Raw genomic sequence first — 19720 nt, forward strand, 5'->3', positions numbered from 1 at the left:
TCAAGGTTAGGAACTGCTTGTACTGACAATACCAGTGCTTCGAGAGCATGATATTGGGATACAGTTTGGAGAGGTATTAGCTTTAGAAAATTGTCCCAACTGACTGGTAATTCGTTGTAACATGCAAGTTATGTTATGTTGAATACATAAGTTTATACGTGAAGTGATACACCAAATAAACGAAACTAGACTTTCTATGTTCTGAGTAGGATGCGTGATGGTCTGCATTTGGTGTTCGTTCGTTTCTTATGATATCTAGGAGGGCGGGTAGATGGAGGAGGGAGTGCATGGTGTGGGGGGGGGGGGGGGGTTTACAGTCCCTTTCCTACATCTCACAAAAATTCCAAAATTATTATAGCACTATCTAGCGTTTGTATAGTCCTAATTGATAGCGTTCATATGCCTCGGAAATTAGGACGTTAATTTTTATTTTAACATTTAATTTTTTTTTCTCTCGAAGTAATCGACATTAATATATTTTTTAAGGAAGTCATTCTTATGGAAGACAAAAGATAAAACAACATAAAGACATTTATTTACAGTTTTATTATTTAAAAAAAAAACAAGCGGATTCGATTATACCGCCGCATTCAGTCATTTTGTACAAATACTGGGCATTGTTTTCTACATAACAACGTTGATAATTAGTGATATAATTGATGTTGTTGTAATCATAATAATAATAAATGTCGATGATGAAAGAACCCCCCCCCCCCCTCCCCCCAAACAAAATGACAAAGAGACCAGGTACAAAGGATAAAATTGTTGGCAAAATCATGTAAAATTTAAAGTCATATTTAAAATCAAATGAGCATACAAAGTTCAAAACCACGTTGTCCCTGGGCAGGGAGATATTATTCCAGTCATGGCTTCATATGCAGATTGAGAAAGGTGACATTTTTCTTTCGTTTGGGGAATTTAACTGAAGTAACAAAATTCGTTACATATTGCAATATCCTCAAAAAAAGAATAAAAGAAACATAAATATTTTAAAAATTAAAAGAGAGGAGGTCTAAGTTGTAACAAACCGGAAAACCCGTAAAAAAAAACGTCATGTAAATAGTTGGACTATTAGTCAAGAGAGATCGACTGGGATCATTTTTTTTACATCAACTTATTACGGAACAGCTACAGATTAGAACTGTATTGTTTTAAATCTTAATTGAACCTCTAACTCGTGTTCCTCGTCAAAGCTTCAACCATGCATTCTAATATTAGATAAAAGAATCACTTAAACACCATCTAGTTTCCTAATAGGATCGACTAATGGTCACTCATGCACAAAACTTGGGGTTAGGGTTAGGGTTAGGGTTAGGGTTAGGGTTAGGGTTAGGGTTAGGGTTAGGGTTAGGGTTAGGGTTAGGGTGGAAAATGTACCCTGTGTGTTCCCTTGCATAACAAATTTGTTAGTTTACACTATTTACCATGTACCCTGTGTGTACCCTAGCATATCATAGTTGTTACTATGTATTATGTATCATGTACCATGTTCCTTAACATAACTTAGTTTTTTGTGTTCACTATGTGTCATGTTGCTTGTGTATACCCTAACATAACATACTTGTTAGCTTACACTATGTATCATGTACCATGTTTATACCCTAGCATAATATATGTGTTTGTTTACACTATGTATCATGTATCCTGTATGTACCCTTGCATAACATACTTGTTAGTATACACAATGCGTCATTTTCCCTGTTTATATCCCAGCAAAACATACCTGTTAGTTTACACTATTTATCATGTACCATGTATATACCCTAGCATATCATAGTTGTTTGTTTACACTATGTATCATGTGTCATGTATATACCCATAGCATAAATCATACCTGTTAGTTACACTATGTATCATGTACCTGTGTGTACCCTAGCATAGCAAACTTGTTAGTATACATCATGTATCCCGAGAATGTTATGTTACACTATGTGTTATGTACCACGTGTATATGCCCTAGCATCATCGATCATCTTAGACCCCGTCCTTCTGTCGATATCACTTCTTAGCCCCACATCCCCAATTCACAACTTGGTGTTTACGCCCAATGCTGAATTATTAGTATGTATTAACGAATGGTCCTTACAAAGAATTTAAACTTCCGAGAATTCAGAAATATTTCAAAACACGATCTCAATTTTAGTTCCATGCATGGTCTTTCCAAAAGATCTACGTTCTAAGGTTTTGAGAAAAGAGAAAACATCGATTTGTTTTTTCATATTAAAATCAACATGGCGACGCATGATTATGCTGTTTACAATACATCACTTGATAATGATATCTATACGTTGTTAATTTTTATTATCATGGTTGGGGAAGGGGAGGTTTAATGGGTGGTTTATGGGAGGTTAATGGGTGGTTAATGGGAGGTTTAATGGGCGGGTGGGGGGATTTTCCATTTTCCTACTTTGAGGTTTAACCTAGCTGTCTCTTTTCTGACTCTCTCCTTAGTTGTTCATTTACTCGATGTTTTTGTGTACTGTATACGGTAGTTGTGCACATCTTCAAGCACATGTCGGGCGCACTTTCACCCAGTTTCTATACTGTAGTGTCATGTCCGCTTCAGAGCACACGTACTGTCAGTACGAGCAGTATGAATATCAAGGTTAGGAACTGCTTGTACTGACAATACCAGTGCTTTGAGAGCATGATATTGGGATACAGTTTAGAGAGGCATTAGCATGCATTAGGAAATTGTCCCAACTGGCTGGCACTTCCGTTCACCTCATGTATATATCATAACCTGTAACTGCAATTTATGTTGTTGAATACATATGTTTATACGTGAAGTGATACACCAAATAAACGAAACTACACTTTCTATGTTCTGAGTAGGATGCGTGATGGTCTGTGCATATGGTGTACGTTCGTTTCTAATTATACCTGGGAGGGCGGGTAGATGGAGGAGGGTGTGCGGGGGTGGGGGGGGGGGGGGTTTACAGTCCCTTTCCTACATCTCACAAAAATTCCAAAATTATTATAGCACTGTCTAGCGTTTGTATAGTCCTAATTGATAGCGTTCATATGCCTCGGAAATTATGACGTTAATTTTTATTTTAACATTTAATTTTTTTTTCTCTCGAAATAATCGACATTAATATATTTTTTTGAGGAAGTCATTCTTATGGAAGACAAAAGACAAAACAACATAAAGACATTTATTTACAGTTTTATTATTTAAAAAAAAACAAGCGGATTCGATTATACCGCCGCATTCAGTCATTTTGTACAAATACTGGGCATTGTTTTCTACATAACAACGTTGATAATTAGTGACATAATTGATGTTGTTGTAATCATAATAATCATAATAATAATAATAAATGTCGATTATGAAAGAACCCCCCCCCCCCCCTCCCCCAAACAAAATGACATAGGGGACCAGGAAAAAAGGATAAAATTGTTGGCAAAATCATGTAAAATTTAAAGTCACATTTAAAATCAAATGAGCATACAAAGTTTAAAACCACGTTGTCCCTGGGCAGGGAGATATTATTCCAGTCATGGCTTCATATGCAGATTGAGAAAGGTGACATTTTTCTTTCGTTGGGGAAATTTAACTGAAGTAACAAAATTCGTTACATATTGCAATATCCTCAAAAAAAGAATAAAAGAAACATAAATATCAAAACTTAAAAGAGAAGAGGTCTAAGTTGTAACAAACCGGAAAACCCGTAAAAGAAACTTCATGTAATAGTTGGACTATTAGTCGAGAGAGAGCGACTGGGATCATATTTTTTACATCAACTTATTACTGAACAGCTACAGCTTAGAACTGTATTTTTTAATCTTAACTGAACCTCTAACCTGTGTTCCCCGTCAAAGTTTCAACCATGTATTCTAATATTTGATAAAAGAACCACCATCTAGTTTCCTAATAGGATCGACTAATGGTCACTCATACTAAGAACTTGGAAGGGAAAAATAAATCTAGAAACCTTGAAAAGCATTTAATCCATTCAAAGGCATTTCACTGTCTATAGTACCGTGTTATTCATATTTATTGACTTTTTTCTTCAAGCTGGGTGACGTCAATTTTCAGCTTCATAGACTTGTCGGCCCATCTTTGACGATGCTGTAGCCTTGGGTAGGGGGATTCCCTATTGAAAAATATTTATATGATAAAGGCTGCTGTGTAGGTGTAAAAATGGTGTTATATTTTGCAACCTTTTGAAGCGGCCTATTTTCACTGTGTTGCCACTTTTGTTACCCTCTCAAATATCGGCCATTTCTTTCTTTTTCTGATTTTTCTTGACGACCCTTGGCAGGGTCGCGAGCCCCACTTTGAATATCAGGAGTCTAACAGAAATGCTGCTCAATGTCTGGATAAACAAACAACACTCTTAGTGCCAGAATCAAGATGAAAGTGTGTCCGTGACTTTTCATCGATATTATCATTTTTTTTTTAGAATGCCACAAATTTTGGGTCCATTTCTTTGGACCTGACTTTGGTAGAAAGTCAGAACAGATATTCTCAATAGGCGATATAAGGGCAATAGTCTGGCCGTCAAATGATTTTAATGTGTCTTTCGAAAATAATCGAACAATAGCTTTGCACTTATCGGGAATTCGGGCCCTTAAGGCCTATGGCTTAAAAACCATACTTGTCTACACTGAACATTGTTTAATCTACGTATCGTGAGATTGTGATTCTTTCTTACATTTTTAATCCCCAACAAACAAAAATCTGATCGTCGAACAAAACTTATAGAGACCCATTTGAGCATAAGAACTTAGGAGAGTTACAAGAAAAAAAACAGGAAAGTGTCTTTGACAAGTATGAGCCTGGTGTAAAAAAAAAATCACTTTGCAAAAATTGCGGTATAGGCTCCAGTTTGCGTATGCTACAGTGTGTTAGGATAATAGTTTAAGTCCCCGAGGTAGAAAAGAAATCACGGATATTCCGCGAATTCGCGGAAAAATCTCATGCCTTCTTTGAGAAGATTGTAGTTTTAGAATGGCAAAAAAAACCTGGTACCAATACTGATGAAGGTTACGCAGGTGAACAGGATTCATCAAGGCATTGTAACATTTGTAACATTTCCTCCACTTATTAATATAAAATATATTCAATGTACAATAACACCCCCACCATATCACCATCACCGCCCCACCAATTAACACCCAAACTACACTTCATCTCGTAAACCAACCCACACCACAGCTCAAGTAACTATACTTCACAGAACACAGCAGTTCATAACTGTTCGCTCTGGTCCAATAATAGGTTCAAACTTGATTTAACGCAACAGGCCATGTCATCAACTCCACTAGACTCAACAATTCAATATTTTACAACAAAATGATAAATTACGCCCCAAAAAAGTCATAATGTTAACATTCTGTAGTAAAACTGATAAACTAATCATTTAATCAATCTCCCGAAATCAACATTTGCAACCAAATCATAGAATATCCTCGTCATCATTTTCAACATTTTGTGACACGACCACTAAGTTGTAGCAAAGTTGCAGTGTAAGATTATAACAATGTTATGGCACCTTCAAGTTTCTTCAAGAAAAAAGATGAAATCCTCTCGCAAGAAGCAATTCCAATAACAAAACTCCTTTTAAAGCAAACCTTGAGTATATTATTATCAATTTTAATGATTTTTCTTGATATTTTCACTGATTTCTTCAGTGCCATGTGATGAAGTGAAACTGACACATGATATTAGTTTGCTTTGTTCTGTTTTATGAATTTAATTATTTTTCCTAACAGATTAAACAGTTCTCGTTTTACCTAATGGTCACTCCTTCCGAACACTACCATCAACTTGCATCATAAAAGAGCTCAGCGTACAAAGTGAAAAAAAATACACCAGAAGAGTTTACTTAAAGCAAATCTTAAACATATTTGTTGTTATTTTTGATAAACAAATATTGTTTTTCCTCAATTTCTAGTCAGAAACTCAGCATGCAAACATTCAAATCCACAAACTAGCACCGATTGATTGATTGACTGACAGACTGATTGATCGGTATATTTAGTGAAAGTACTTTAAAAAATCGTTTACTGAACGATTAATAAATTGATTTAAACAATCAAATCTTAAATGACGTATTGATCATTCGGTTGATTGATTGCTTTGTAAAAACTTTCTAAATTCCTTGGAAAGAATCATCCACTCTTTTAAAACTTTTCTGCGATGGCTTTCAAGAATAAAGCCCACAATCTATCATAATGTTACATTGTTCATCAAACTATATGCACATCATAGATATATCCCAGCGAAGAAAGTTCACCAAACCAGTCAGTTGTGATAAAATGATTGAAAGAGAACCAAAAGAAACAACATAACATTCATGGAAGATGGATAAATTTAGTATTTACAGAAGTCAAAACAAAAAAACAGATCCATTTCAGACTCCTTGTTTGTAATTATTTGAATTGTCATGTTGAAAAAGAGCTGAGAGTTTAAACCTATCTCCACCATTCCCCCAGCCACCATTCCCCCAGCCACCATTCCCCCACCCCCACCCCCACCAACCGTTCATGAGTCAGAAAGATCATTGAAATCAAAATCTTGTAAGGGAATAATGAACCAACACTTATTAATGACAAAATTGCTGCAGAAACCTCATATTTGTTGCAACAAAATTACCATAGCCACCAACTAGAGCAGAAATTCTCAATAGGTCGCCCACAGGGTCAGATCCGGCCCACGGAAGATTTCAACCCCACTTTCCACAAAGAACGGAAAGGCCCACATCTTTCCACTGAGGGGGTAGGTGGATCTTGGACCATGGCTTGAGCTCCCCACCAGCCCTACCCTGCTCATTGACCATACTTGTCATAGTTTGATTATGGTTCTCCATGCACCTTTACTCCAACCGGTATTCTCTCAGGCTTTCGTTGAGAATTGCCGAACTAGAATGACGGATAGGGAGTTCCGAATCAGTCGATTTAAACATCTCAGATTTTAATGTCACAAAAGGGAAAAGAAAGGCAACATTGACTCGGGTTCCATTTCAAAGCCATTTGCGACAAGCCATGCTTATAACGGACAGGTTTTCAAGTATTTCACAAGACAAAAATCCAGATGCCTGGGCAATCCCTCTTTCAACTATCGTAGATCTTGATTCGAGCAATCGGAACATCTTCACAAGCTCTTAACAGAAGAAGATGAAATATCTTGTTGGACAGTCTAAGCGGTCCAAGGCTGTGTCTGGATGACAGTTAGGACACAAAAGGACGATATTTTCCGAAGACTTATTCTGTTGTTTGGCCAAATTTAAAAACGTAGACATTGTGACAAAAGTCGGCCCTGCACCGAAGCCGGTCGACAAATTCCCCACTGACAGAATATCACTTTCATACCGTAAACTTTGCAAATACTTTTGTCAAAACCCAAAGACGGTTAACTCCGGGAAACTCTGAGCAACGACAAATTTTTAACATGAACTGTAGGGCAAACCACAGGACCCTCAGTCTTTAGAAGGGTATCCGAGCTGTTATAGTTGACAGAAGGCCGTCCAATCTAGTCGTATGGAGGCCGACCGCAACCTTGCATCTTCAAGGCGGTTTAGGCGTACGATGTCAAACTCGGAGTGCTCCCAAGCAAGTCTTTGGAACGGGCGGTGATCGGATCCCCTTGGACGGAGGATATCCGCTATAGAAAGTTAGTAGGATTCTATCCGAGCGACCTCACACCTAAAGTACTCACAAGCAGTTTCTGTATCAGACGGCGATCCAATCTGGCTGTGTGTAGGAGGCCAATAGAGGGTGACTAGCCATACAACGTCAAGAGTCCAAGTTTCTTCCAAGCAATTACTGTGACGGACAGCGATCCAATTCCGTCTTGGGCGGAGGACCTGCCCGAAAGAGGGGCCTAGATCGGGAGGTATCCGTGGGACCTCAAACACGGAGTATCTCCAAGCAGTTATTGTAACAGATAGCGATCCAATCAGGCTGCGTGGAGGCCCACTGTATCTGGTTGATTTCCCCTTCGGCGGTGTAGGCTAAGATCGGGTCCTCGATGGCCCTGGGCATCTGTTGGATGTCCCATATCAGGGCCTGATGGTCATCAGCTGAGAGGAAGAGAAGTGATTAGATTAGATTAGATCAACTTTATTAAACCACAAGTGTAATTGCATGCTCGTATGACACAGGATATGAGATACAAACATTAATATATGAAAACCTAAAACGTACAGTATCAAAACAATTGTAAGAATATGAAAACATTAAAAAAAAAAATATATAGGATCAGAAAAATATCAAGTTGTTTCCGAGTGAAGAAGAACAAGGGCGAACAAAGTGAATTTCAATAAATGAGAACGGTGTTGCATTTCTAGTCATTCTCATCTTTTCTTTCGAGAAATTTTAGCGCATCCTTGCAGCCATTCCAGATCAATAAGATACCATCTTTGTTACGGCCCTATTGTTCCAATGTGTCAATTTTAAAGGATTTCAAACTTTGCTCCATCCAACGACCCCTGGCAAGAATAAAGAAATATTCACTGACCACTACCCACCCCCCCTTCCCACCCCTGCAGACATAGGGAGTATCACCAATGATATCAGCCCCACCATGGTTAGGGCTGGAGACAGGAAAATACTTTAGAAAATCTTAGCCCAGGATGTTTTTACCTTTTGGTCATTTAGTATAATTCCTTCTTTCTTGGTTGGATAAAACATTTGCGCACAGCTCTATATTTTTAAGGTTTTAAAGATTTTGTGCACCATAATAATCATAATTTATTTACATGACAACCTTTCGGCTGTCTTCCATCTCTGTTTAACTTTGCGAGGTGAATTCTTGTAGGGCTAAGAAATACGCACCAGCCTGGCTTCCAAAACCCTAAATCAGTGACAGTATTACACACAAGGGTATCAGCCAGAAACTTACCAGCAGTACAAATGTGACAGGACGAGTGGGGTGCCCAAGCAATGCCGTTCACACAGGCACGATGGTTGTTCAGTCTAGCGACTGGCGTACATGGAACTCGGACATCTAATATTATCACCTGTTTAGCGGCAAAAAACACATCAAATAAACATTAACACTTTGAGGGATTCATAGCTTAAAATACTCAAGAATGTGAAGTCACTGGGTGCACATTGATTCAATATGGGGCTTGTTTTATGTGAGCTTCAGAGCCTAAAATACTCCAACCTTCATAGCTTAAAATACTTAACAACGTGTGGTATTTAGGGTGCACATAGCTTTTAAATGGGGCTTGTTTTATGTGAGCTTCAGAGCCTAAAATACTCCAACCTTCATAGCTTAAAATACTCAACAACGTGTGGTATTTAGGGTGCACATAGCTTTTAAATGGGGCTTGTTTTATGTGGGCTTCAGAGCCTAAAATACTCCAGTTTGATAGCTAAAAAATACTCAAGAACATTAAGTATCTAGGGTGCACATAGCTTTGAAATGGGGCTTGTTTATATGGGCTTCAGAGCCTAAATACTCCCACTTTGATAGCTTCAAATACTCAAGAACCTGAAGTAGTATATGGGGTACGCATAGCAGTACGGGGTGAGGGGGGGGATGGGAATGGGTGATGTCATCTGGGCAAATGCCCTTGGAAGCTTTACCTAGACTATTATAATCGTCTTGTTGATTCAGCCTTGAAGCCTGATACATTTGGCATGTTTGCTTAGTTGTCAGAATTCTCTGTTCATAGAATTTCACCACAATGTATCTACTTTGTACAAATCTCTCTTTCCCTCTGTGGATCGATGATTGACAACTTATAAAGAAAAACAAAGGACACTTCCAGCTTGAATTATACATTGTCATGTTGCCAGATGCATCCACAATTATACCGCAAAACATGAACAATTCATGACCTGTATGATTAAATATGCTAAGGAGAATGTGGGTTACGCCACAACATTCAGAAAAAAATTTCAAACAAATTTTGCAAACCAATCTACTTATGCTTTATTAAAGAGTATTTTTTTGTACAACTGCAAACTGTGGGGCACAACGAAGGATCTTGATTGCAAAATTGACACTTTTCAAAGGAGACTACTTCGAAATATTCTCAACATTAGATGGACCAATAATAATTGGTTATCAAATGATGAGCTCTACAATGAAACCAACAAAACACCTTGGTTATCCATAGTCACACATAGAAGATTGAGATTTTTCGGTCATGTAGCAAGACTCCAGGAGGACGCTCCAGCAAAGGTTGCTTTAAGAGAAGCACTGAGACATACTGCTACACCAGTTGGAAGGCCCGTGACTCCCTTGCTTGGAAAAATAAAGTCGCAATTCAAGGACATTAATATTAACAATTTCGAGGAAGCAATAAACCTTGCGCAAGATCGTGATACGTGGCGGAGGTTAATCACTGAGCATGTCGGACAGACGAGACTCAACTTACTACTACTACTAATACTAATCTACTTATGCCTACCGGAATACCATTCTCTTAAATCTCTCTTTTAAAAATCTTTTTTGTTCGGAAACCGGAAACTACTGACCTCGAAAGAGTCCATGGCCAGTGTTGCTAGGTAGTTTGGGTCTTGTTTATTCCAGGCCAGCCTCAGCAACGGAAGATGTTGCGGATCTTCGTAGATGATCGTCGAGTGTTCCAGGTGACGGAGGTCGAACATCCTCACCGATCCGTCGGCGCCGACCGACGCGAACATATCTCTGCCTCCGCCTGCACGGCTGAAGGCTATGTCGTAGACCTGCAGGGATCAGAGAAACATTACAAGATGATTACTGTCAGCATTACGGCGCGAGAAATGCTCCGGGATGAGCTGACCGGGCTTGTTTACGATATGGATAAGGTACATCTCTGATGTGTGTATCACTTGTTCACTGATATACAGTAGGGATAAGGTACATCTCTGATGTGTGTATCACTTGTTCACTGATATACAGTAGGGATAAGGTTCATCTCTGATGTGTGTATCCCTTGTTCACTGATAGGGATAAAGGTACATCTCTGATGTGTGTATCACTTGTTCACTGATATACAGTAGGGATAAGGTACATCTCTGATGTGTGTATCCCTTGTTCACTGATATACAAAAGGGATAAGGTACATCTCTGATGTGTGTATCACTTGTTCACTGATATACAGAAGGGATAAGGTACATCTCTGATGTGTTTATCACTTGTTCACTGATATACAGAAGGGATAAGGTACATCTCTGATGTGTGTATCACTTGTTCACTGATATACAGTAGGGATAAGGTACATCTCTGATGTGTGTATCCCTTGTTCACTGATATAGGGATAAGGTTCATCTCTGATGTGTGTATCCCTTGTTCACTGATATAGGGATAAGGTTCATCTCTGATGTGTGTATCCCTTGTTCACTGATATAGGGATAAGGTTCATCTCTGATGTGTGTATCCCTTGTTCACTGATAGGGATAAAGGTACATCTCTGATGTGTGTATCCCTTGTTCACTGATATACAGTAGGGATAAGGTACATCTCTGATGTGTGTATCCCTTGTTCACTGATATAGGGATAAGGTTCATCTCTGATGTGTGTATCCCTTGTTCACTGATATAGGGATAAGGTACATCTCTGATGTGTGTATCCCTTGTTCAGTGATAGGGATATGGTACATCTCTGATGTGTGTATCACTTGTTCACTGATACACAGTAGGGATAAGGTACATCTCTGATGTGTGTATCCCTTGTTCACTGATAGGGATAAGGTACATCTCTGATGTGTATATCCCTTATTCACTGATATACAGTAGGGATAAGGTACATCTCTGATGTGTGTATCCCTTGTTCAGTGATAGGGATATGGTACATCTCTGATGTGTGTATCACTTGTTCAGTGATAGGGATATGGTACATCTCTGATGTGTGTATCACTTGTTCACTGATATACAGTAGGGATAGGGTACATCTCTGATGTGTGTATCACTTGTTCACTGATATAGGGATATGGTACATCTCTGATGTGTCTATTCTTGTTCACTGATATACAGTAGGGATATGGTACATCTCTGATGTGTGTATCACTTGTTCACTGATACACAGTAGGGATAAGGTACATCTCTGATGTGTCTATCCCTTGTTCACAGATAGGGATAAGGTAGATCTCTGATGTGTGTATCCCTTGTTCACTGATATAGGGATAAGGTACATGTCTGATGTTTGTATGCCTTGTTCACTGATAGGGAAAAGGTACATCTCTAATGTGTGTAACCCTTGTTCACTGATATGGATAAGGTACATCTCTGATGTGTGTATCCCTTGTTCACTGAAACAGGGATAAGGTACATCTCTGATGTGTAAATCCCTTGTTCACTGATAGGGATAAGGTACATCTCTGATGTGCGTATCCCTTGTTCACTGATACAGGGATAAGGTGCATCTCTGATGTGTAAATCCCTTGTTCACTGATAGGGATAAAGGTACATCTCTGATGTGTGTATACATCTCTTGTTCACTGATAGGGATATGGTACATCTCTTATGTGTGTATCCCTTGGTCGCTGATATAGGGATAAGGTACATCTGTGATGTGTGTATCCCTTGTTCACTGATGGGGATAAGGGTACATCTCTGATGTGTCTATCACTTGTTCACTGATATAGGGATAAGGTTAATCTCTGATGTGTGTATCCCTTGTTCACTGATGGGGATAAGGGTACATCTCTGATGTGTGTATCCCTTGGTCGCTGATATAGGGATAAGGTACATCTGTGATGTGTGTATCCCTTGTTCAGTGATAGGGATAAGGTACATCTCCCTTGTTCACTTCTTTAACATGAACAATGCATGCTGTGTCATTTCACCATAGTGATTCTCTCCACCAACTTAGTAGTACTCTGCAACAAGCATACTAATACACGATGTATGTTGCACAAAATTGCATAGTTTATGCAATACCTGTTTGATATACAGTGTGCATGATAGGCTAGCTAACTTAGGCTTCCATTCTCACCTGTTTATACCTAGCAACAAGCTGTTAACACATAATCCTTTTGACATATCAACTTTCCGTATCATTAATAGTTACCTTGGTTACACTTGGGTATTAATTTCCCATATCGAGTCTATGTGGCTAGTTTAATTCCCCACATAGTAATTCCAATACTAGCTAATACCATATATAGGTATATATAGGTGTACATATATATATTTCCTATACAGTATGTATGAGGCCAGTAATCCCAAAGTGTAATAGCTAAATTCCCATATATATAGTTTTGTTAATTTGGCTTTCTAATTTGCCCATACAGTGTTGTGGTAGGCTAGCAAACCTAGCCTCCATTTGACTGACCTCTTTATCGTGAGCAATGAGTTGTGTCTTGACGTGGCCGGTGACCATGTTCGTCCTCCCTACCATCTGGCCCGTCTCCAGCCCCCAGATGGTGCAGGTGGTGTCGATACTGGATGTGCCCAGGAGATGTGGGTCCACCTCATTCCAGTCAAAGGAAGTCAGTGGTGCACAGAAATCTGAGTTTTTATTCTGCGGGTTCAGAAGAAAAATACACAACACTAATGACTACTGTACACACTATGCAAGATATTATGCAGACTACTAGAAAACAGCCAAGACCACCTGCTATCACCATGAGTTTTGATTCTGCGGGTTCAGAAGAGAAATACACACAACACTAATGACTACTGTACACACTATGCAAGACATTATGCAGGCTACTAGAAAACAGTCTGGTCCACCTGTTATCACCATGGGGAGGATGTATACATTGCAGGGATGTGCCCAGGATTTTCTGAGTGCCGGGTATACTGATCGATTTTTAAAGGTGCTCAGATGCCAAATGCTGCCACTTGTGTAGCTTTTTAAGCACATACACTAGTTTCGCTAACAATTGACATTTTGAAATTGTTTTGGGTGAAATATAATACGTACCTCTTAAAAGTTATTACTTTGTTTCAAAGAGATTTGACAAGGGACAGATTGGGAGCCGTAAGTTATGTTTCTCGCATGCGTAACTGATGCATTATTAGTCTGTATGATTTTAGATGAATATAGTGCTGGGCGGGATTCATGATTTTTAAGACAGTGCTGGGCGGTAATTTTTAGTGCTGGGCGGGGCCGCCCAGTGCCGCCCAGTGTGGGCACATCCCTGCATTGTAGTCCACTGATGTCCATGACATTTATTTGCTTTTTGCACGGATAAGACTATCAGAGCCAGGGTTAGCTTGACTTGTAGGGTCACTTTACCTCCGGACTTTCCCCCAAAGCTTAGACTCTCTTTTAACTTTTCTCTTTTTTTTTTCTACCTTACTTGAGCATCTAGGATTAACAACATACTAAAGGTTCCTGCCCCGTAACAAAAAAGCGAATGCTGCCCACCATCACAGCCAACCTCATTTCTTACTAAGCATCCAAAATTATCCTCGTGGACTGTTGAGGCAGGCCAGTGAAAAACAAAATACCAGGACCTGTTCCCATCCCAACAGATGAGTGTGTTCCTCAGTGTCTGACCACTTTCTTCAAATTTATACTGATGTAGGTGAAAGGTCATTTAGTCATCATCACTGAATTACAGTGACGATGACCACAAAATTATATTTTTATTTATTTATTTTTTCGATTTATTTTTTTAATTTAATTTTTTTTTTTTTAAACAAAACAAAGTCTGTACTACTACATTTTGATAACGGTGCATACAGTATATGGAGATCTGATGCCCTGAGTCAATGACAAAATAGAAAACTAACATTATTTGTCCTCCAGACAAGAGACACTGTAACAGATATATTGTCATCTCTGGTAAATCACACTGCATTAAGCATTCACCCAACAGGCATATGGGACATCAAGCCACAGAAATCAATGAAGGCTCCTTCCTTGTAAAACAAAGTGTGAAAGCCGTAGAGTAGCTTTTCAAATAGCTGCCCTGTCATCTGAGCAGACTCCTATTTCTTACTAAATATCCACTATCTATCCCTGGCAGATATGTCGACCATTGAAAAGTGACATTTACTCACCATCAGCTCCTCGACCAAACCTTTAATACCCTGTGCCTGGATGAGTGAGATATCACCATGGCAACTTATCCAGCCCAATACTTTCATCTGGTGTTTCAAGATAAACTTACTGTCATAAATCTCAAAACATTTGCAGCACAATAAATGGAAACAGACTTTGTTTCTTCCCTAGTTCTAAAGTATTCACAAAGCTTCACACTTGAAAACATTGAATTTCTCTGGAAATCCCTTCTCTCGCCATTTCCTGGGTTGTATCAAATGAAATCCCTGGGTACACCGCATGCATGGTTGTTTTGATTCTGACTGCAAAACCAACCCCCCTACCTGCCTTCCCCCACCCCCCCCACCACCTCCAGCCAAGTTAGCAAGAGCACAGGGCTTGCAACCATGTCCTAGCCAACAAAAATTGATGCACTTTTACAAATTACATTAAAAAATAACCAAATAAATCTCACACTTTTGGGGGCGTTGGGGGGGGGGATGGAGATTAATAAGAGAAAGGAGGTTAATAAGGAAGGGTTAAAACCAAAGGGATCATAATGTAATTTCCTGTGCTGTAACAGGCATCATGTTCTGTTTTCTTGAACTCTCTTCTTTCTTCCCAATTCCTCCCCACCCCCTTCCACCTATTTTTACAAGACTTTTCTGTTCTCTTCAACAAAACTACTTCTCCAGGTGTGAAACACTTGAATAGGACATAAGATTTAAGGTTTAACAGAAAGTTGTTTTTTGTCGTTGCTGATGGTCACAAAACTTGGAGCAAAGTACACACATCCCTTACTTACAATACCACTCCCATTTCCACAGTCTTGCTCCATCTGTTTGGATGTGGGGTTTACACTGCACACTGTCACCATTTCAAGTTACCAGACTGCCATGCAACTTCCATTACCACAGAACACTCTCTGGAGAAACTTTTCCAATTTTTGACTGATCCATTGAGGACTTTTCTTTCATGTAGACCATAGGTTACTCTCTCAGTCAATTTACAAATCTCTGTGGCTTCCTATGTGTTTGTATATATAACGCAGATTTACAACATTGCAGGGAAAAAGTTTGTCTTATATCACAGAGCAAAATGCTATGTAATGCAAATATGTATAGCAGCCTTTGTACACTGATACATACTTCCATTTTTTCTCTTAGTTTTTTTTCACACTGTTTCGAGAAATAAATTTCGCACAACTTGATAACCGAGCTACGCAAAATATGAACACAAGAAATGATTCCATGGCAAACAAATGGATTTATACAGTATGATTCTGAAGAGAATGCAATATTCCTACAGAATTGCAAAAATGGCTTCCTGTTTTAAAGCAATGACGAAAAAGGAGGGGTCTGTCACCCTGGCAGCGGCTGTCGTAATGGAAGTTACCACGACAACGGCGGTTTTTTATAGCATGCAGCACTCCACGACCAAACAAGAGGAGAAAGAATCTGATGTACCGACCTTACCCATCCCACGACTCACATTGTTAAGGAGGCACTCGAGTCTCGTCTCGGCTTCGTTGACCCTCCAGACTCTGAGGTAGTCCCCGCTGGTGGCGACTAGATCGGGAAACAGACCCTTCTGTAGAGACGAGCAAACGGAGAGTACTTAAATGTACCATAATTGTGGGCAGTGATCATTAGTGCTTGTGTTTAAAGAAAAAATTAATCTGCACAGTTGTTGAGAAATTGGGAAAGATGCTGGGGCAACCCGCCTCCATTTTAGGGGCAGTCTCAGAAGCCATAATCCTGGGTAGGTGGGGTGGGAGAGTTCTGAGAAAAGATGTCATGTGGTCAACGGAATCTATAGTACTTCACATCAACATCAGAGATGGAGCATAACATTCAAAGAGCCGATATTGAGACTGATTACAAATTAGATAATAAGAGGAACAAACCATCCTCAGGAACCACCAGTTTTCTAGTTTTTCTACTATCTTCCTTTCCCCCGGGAAATTTTCATTCATATGGAAGAGTAACTGTTCAGGGTACTAGTAGACTAGTATAATTGCAAGTGGAAGGTCACAGTGGGAGGGTTCAAGTAAGTAAGCCTGAAAAGGGTTCTATTTATTGAAACAATACATGAATAACTATTTAATATCCGACAGAAAACTCCTTTGAATAATGTCACTCCATAGCAGTATAATCTTTCTTTCTTTGTGAATTTCACTTTGCTACGCGAATTATATATATTTCTACTCACGCTATCAGGTATCCACATTATTTTGGTTGTGGGGTAGGGATGGTCAAATGTACTGACCGCAGCAAATTCTGATGTTTCCTCGTTCAACGCCACGATCTGAACCTAACGAAGCAAAAGAAGAGAATGATAATAAACGATACAATAGGATTCTTGCATAGGCTTATACATGTACGAATATATACTTAAAGACAATGGGTGCCTGATACTACAATATAACATGGGCATTGCTTGGTGACAAGATTGATAAAGGTATTTCTTGTCACATCTGCTTACTAACCAGTCAAATTCAAACAACATTGCAAAATCTCATGAGTAAATGTTTGTTGGTAACTTGGTATGACATGATTTTATTTAAGCCTCAGTGATTAGTTTGTTGTATCAATTGATTATTCAGGTCACCTAGCAGTTTTTTTTCCCTGCTGGCACTTTGTTTCAGAACAAAGCGACAAAAAACAGAACACTTCGAATCCATTACCCTAGCAGAAAAACCATAGCTTTCTGAATCTCCCTAATTGTACTAGTTCTACTACTACTAGCCTACTGTATGTCATTTTTAATTTTACGAAAGGAAACTCAGGCTAAGACTTTTGATTAAGTCCAGGATTGTCCAATGGTTTTTGGCAATAGGCCCTAAAAGTTAGGTCTATGATTTCAATAGGCCTAAGTTGGTAAGTAAGAACCTGTTTTTTGTATGTATTGTTAGGGGTCACACTAATTAGCGTCAACAGGCTGATTTCACGACAACTCACGACAACTCAAGACAACAAGTTTAAAATACTATCAAATACAATTGATGCTATCAGAGTATATCTGGAAACACGTTTAAAACTGACTGGAACCAGCGTGCATACATATTTTTCACGGGTAAAAATGTTTTTGTCGTAAAAATCGCCAACTTTTTCCTAACGTTGAATTACACGACGTGATGCTATTGCGCTTGTGCAATGCCATTGGACCGAACCACTACACTACAGGTAAGTGCAATTTATTTTTCATTCGAGAATGGTGCCCACACACAAAATAAAATACACGGAGAGAATAATACAACCAGGCAAAATGATGGTAAGCAAGACTCTGTAAAGTTGATAATCACATGTTAATTACAATGGAAAAACAATAAGAAATATTCATTATTTTTAAAACATGAAATAATTTGATTTGGAGTTCATTCACCATAATTTGGAGCTTTATTTCTACGTCAACCCACCTTCCGACACTGTACACTGCAGTTCCCAAACCTAGCAAAAACCAACCCATATTATTATGGTTCGGTCCGATGGCATTGCGCAAGCGCAATAGCATCACGTCATGTAATTCAACGTTAGGAAAAAGTTGGCGATTTTTACCACAAAAACATTTTTTCCCGTGAAAAATATGTATGCACGCTGGTTCCAGTCAGTTTTAAACGTGTTTCCAGATATACTCTGATAACATCAATTGTATTTGATGGTATTTTAAACTTGTTGTCTTGAGTTGTCGTGAGTTGTCGTGAAATCGGCCGGTTGACACTAATTAGTGTGACCATATTGTTAGTGTTGGGCAAAAACTTACTGTAGGCTAGGCCTAGCCCTGGGTAAACTATTCAAAGTGGCTATTGTTACGACTAGTCGTAAAAATAATTCCCGACTACGCATGCGCAGTTGCTATTTTCATTACCAGGAGTACTATTTTTACGACGAGGAGAAACAATAATTTCCGGTTAGGGTTAGGGTAAGGGTTAGGATTGAGGTTTAGGGTTATGTTTAGGGTAAGGGTTACTCCTACTACATGCGCAGTTGCTTTATTTACTTTACTGCGCTTAAATTTGCCTTTGTCGTAAGAATAGTTTATAAATAATTGTTACGACTCGTCGTAAGAATAGCCACGGCCTAAACTATTAGTTAGTTTAGACCTTTCGGTCTACGACTAAACTATGGTGTAGGACTAGCCCACTTATACAGTAAACACTTGAACTTAAACAATGCTGCATTGCCTGTAGGGCCTACATGTAAACATTCCTAGGGCTTATTAACATTACAGTCATTATGACTAAGTCTCCCTAGGCTAGGCTACAACTAGGGTTGATTAACACAATGGTAGGCTATACCTTATTGTTATATTCCTCCACAAAACTACCAACAGCTAAACGAAATCTCTTATCAGGTCGCACGCTCCAGTTCATACTGTAAAGCGTCCATGGCGCTTCGTATTTATAAATCTCCTTTCTTTTTGTTCCTATCGTCGCCATCTTAGAAATTTGGCCAAAATTTAATAACAATTATAACGACATTTCAAGTGTCAAGCCGGGAAAACATCATTAACCGGATCAGAAGAAGCAAATGTTGACGGAAGTGACGTACTATACAGGCAGCGGGAAGGATTTGAAGTTAACAGTTCATTTCACGGTGTGCATGCCGTATAATGCTCTCAAGTAACATACTCAATTTAACTTCTCATAACCCTCCACACACTCTTTAAAAAGTTTCAGCTGGCAAAAATCATTCACAATTTGAACAGGCCTTAAAGTGACATAAAAAGCATGCATGGCTGCATCTCACAAATCAACGAGTCGAAGCTTCGAAATACAATTGTCGAAGATATCAATTGTCGAAATAATTTTTTTCTCTATATGAAAAGAAATCGAGAAAATGG

The 19720-nt window shown here is 38.9% G+C and overlaps 1 protein-coding gene across 2 annotated transcripts; it reads right to left on the reverse strand.

Annotated features, from left to right (window-relative positions):
• Positions 1–3467: 3467 nt before the first annotated feature.
• LOC139982647 (DDB1- and CUL4-associated factor 7) lies at positions 3468–19417 on the reverse strand. Of its 2 annotated transcripts, none has more exons than XM_071995655.1 (7): positions 19176–19417; positions 17090–17191; positions 16349–16468; positions 13220–13408; positions 10441–10650; positions 8852–8969; positions 3468–8030 (listed from the first exon to the last, which is right to left on the reverse strand). In XM_071995655.1, exons 1-7 carry the CDS (start codon positions 19314–19316, stop codon positions 7858–7860), a joined length of 1053 nt encoding a protein of 350 aa, XP_071851756.1. In that variant the 5' UTR covers positions 19317–19417; the 3' UTR covers positions 3468–7857. The 2 variants fall into 2 exon arrangements, with proteins under 2 accessions (XP_071851756.1, XP_071851757.1); XM_071995656.1 differs by having other exon boundaries at positions 16370–16468; positions 19176–19414.
• Positions 19418–19720: the final 303 nt, after the last annotated feature.

The sequence above is a fragment of the Apostichopus japonicus genome, chromosome 16 (assembly GCF_037975245.1).
Source record: "Apostichopus japonicus isolate 1M-3 chromosome 16, ASM3797524v1, whole genome shotgun sequence".
Taxonomy (NCBI): Eukaryota; Metazoa; Echinodermata; class Holothuroidea; order Aspidochirotida; family Stichopodidae; genus Apostichopus; species Apostichopus japonicus.

What these genes read in the sequence shown, in the direction of transcription:
- LOC139982647 (XM_071995655.1), bottom strand. Translation starts at nt 19,316, where the DNA reads ATGGCGACGATAGGAACAAAAAGAAAGGAGATTTATAAATACGAAGCG. An exon ending in TAATGTGGATACCTGATAGC is followed by an intron (nt 16,469 to 17,089) that starts GTGAGTAGAAAT and finishes TCGTCTCTACAG; the next exon opens with AAGGGTCTGTTTCCCGATCT. An exon ending in CTGTCACATTTGTACTGCTG is followed by an intron (nt 8,031 to 8,851) that starts GTAAGTTTCTGG and finishes TCTTCCTCTCAG; the next exon opens with CTGATGACCATCAGGCCCTG.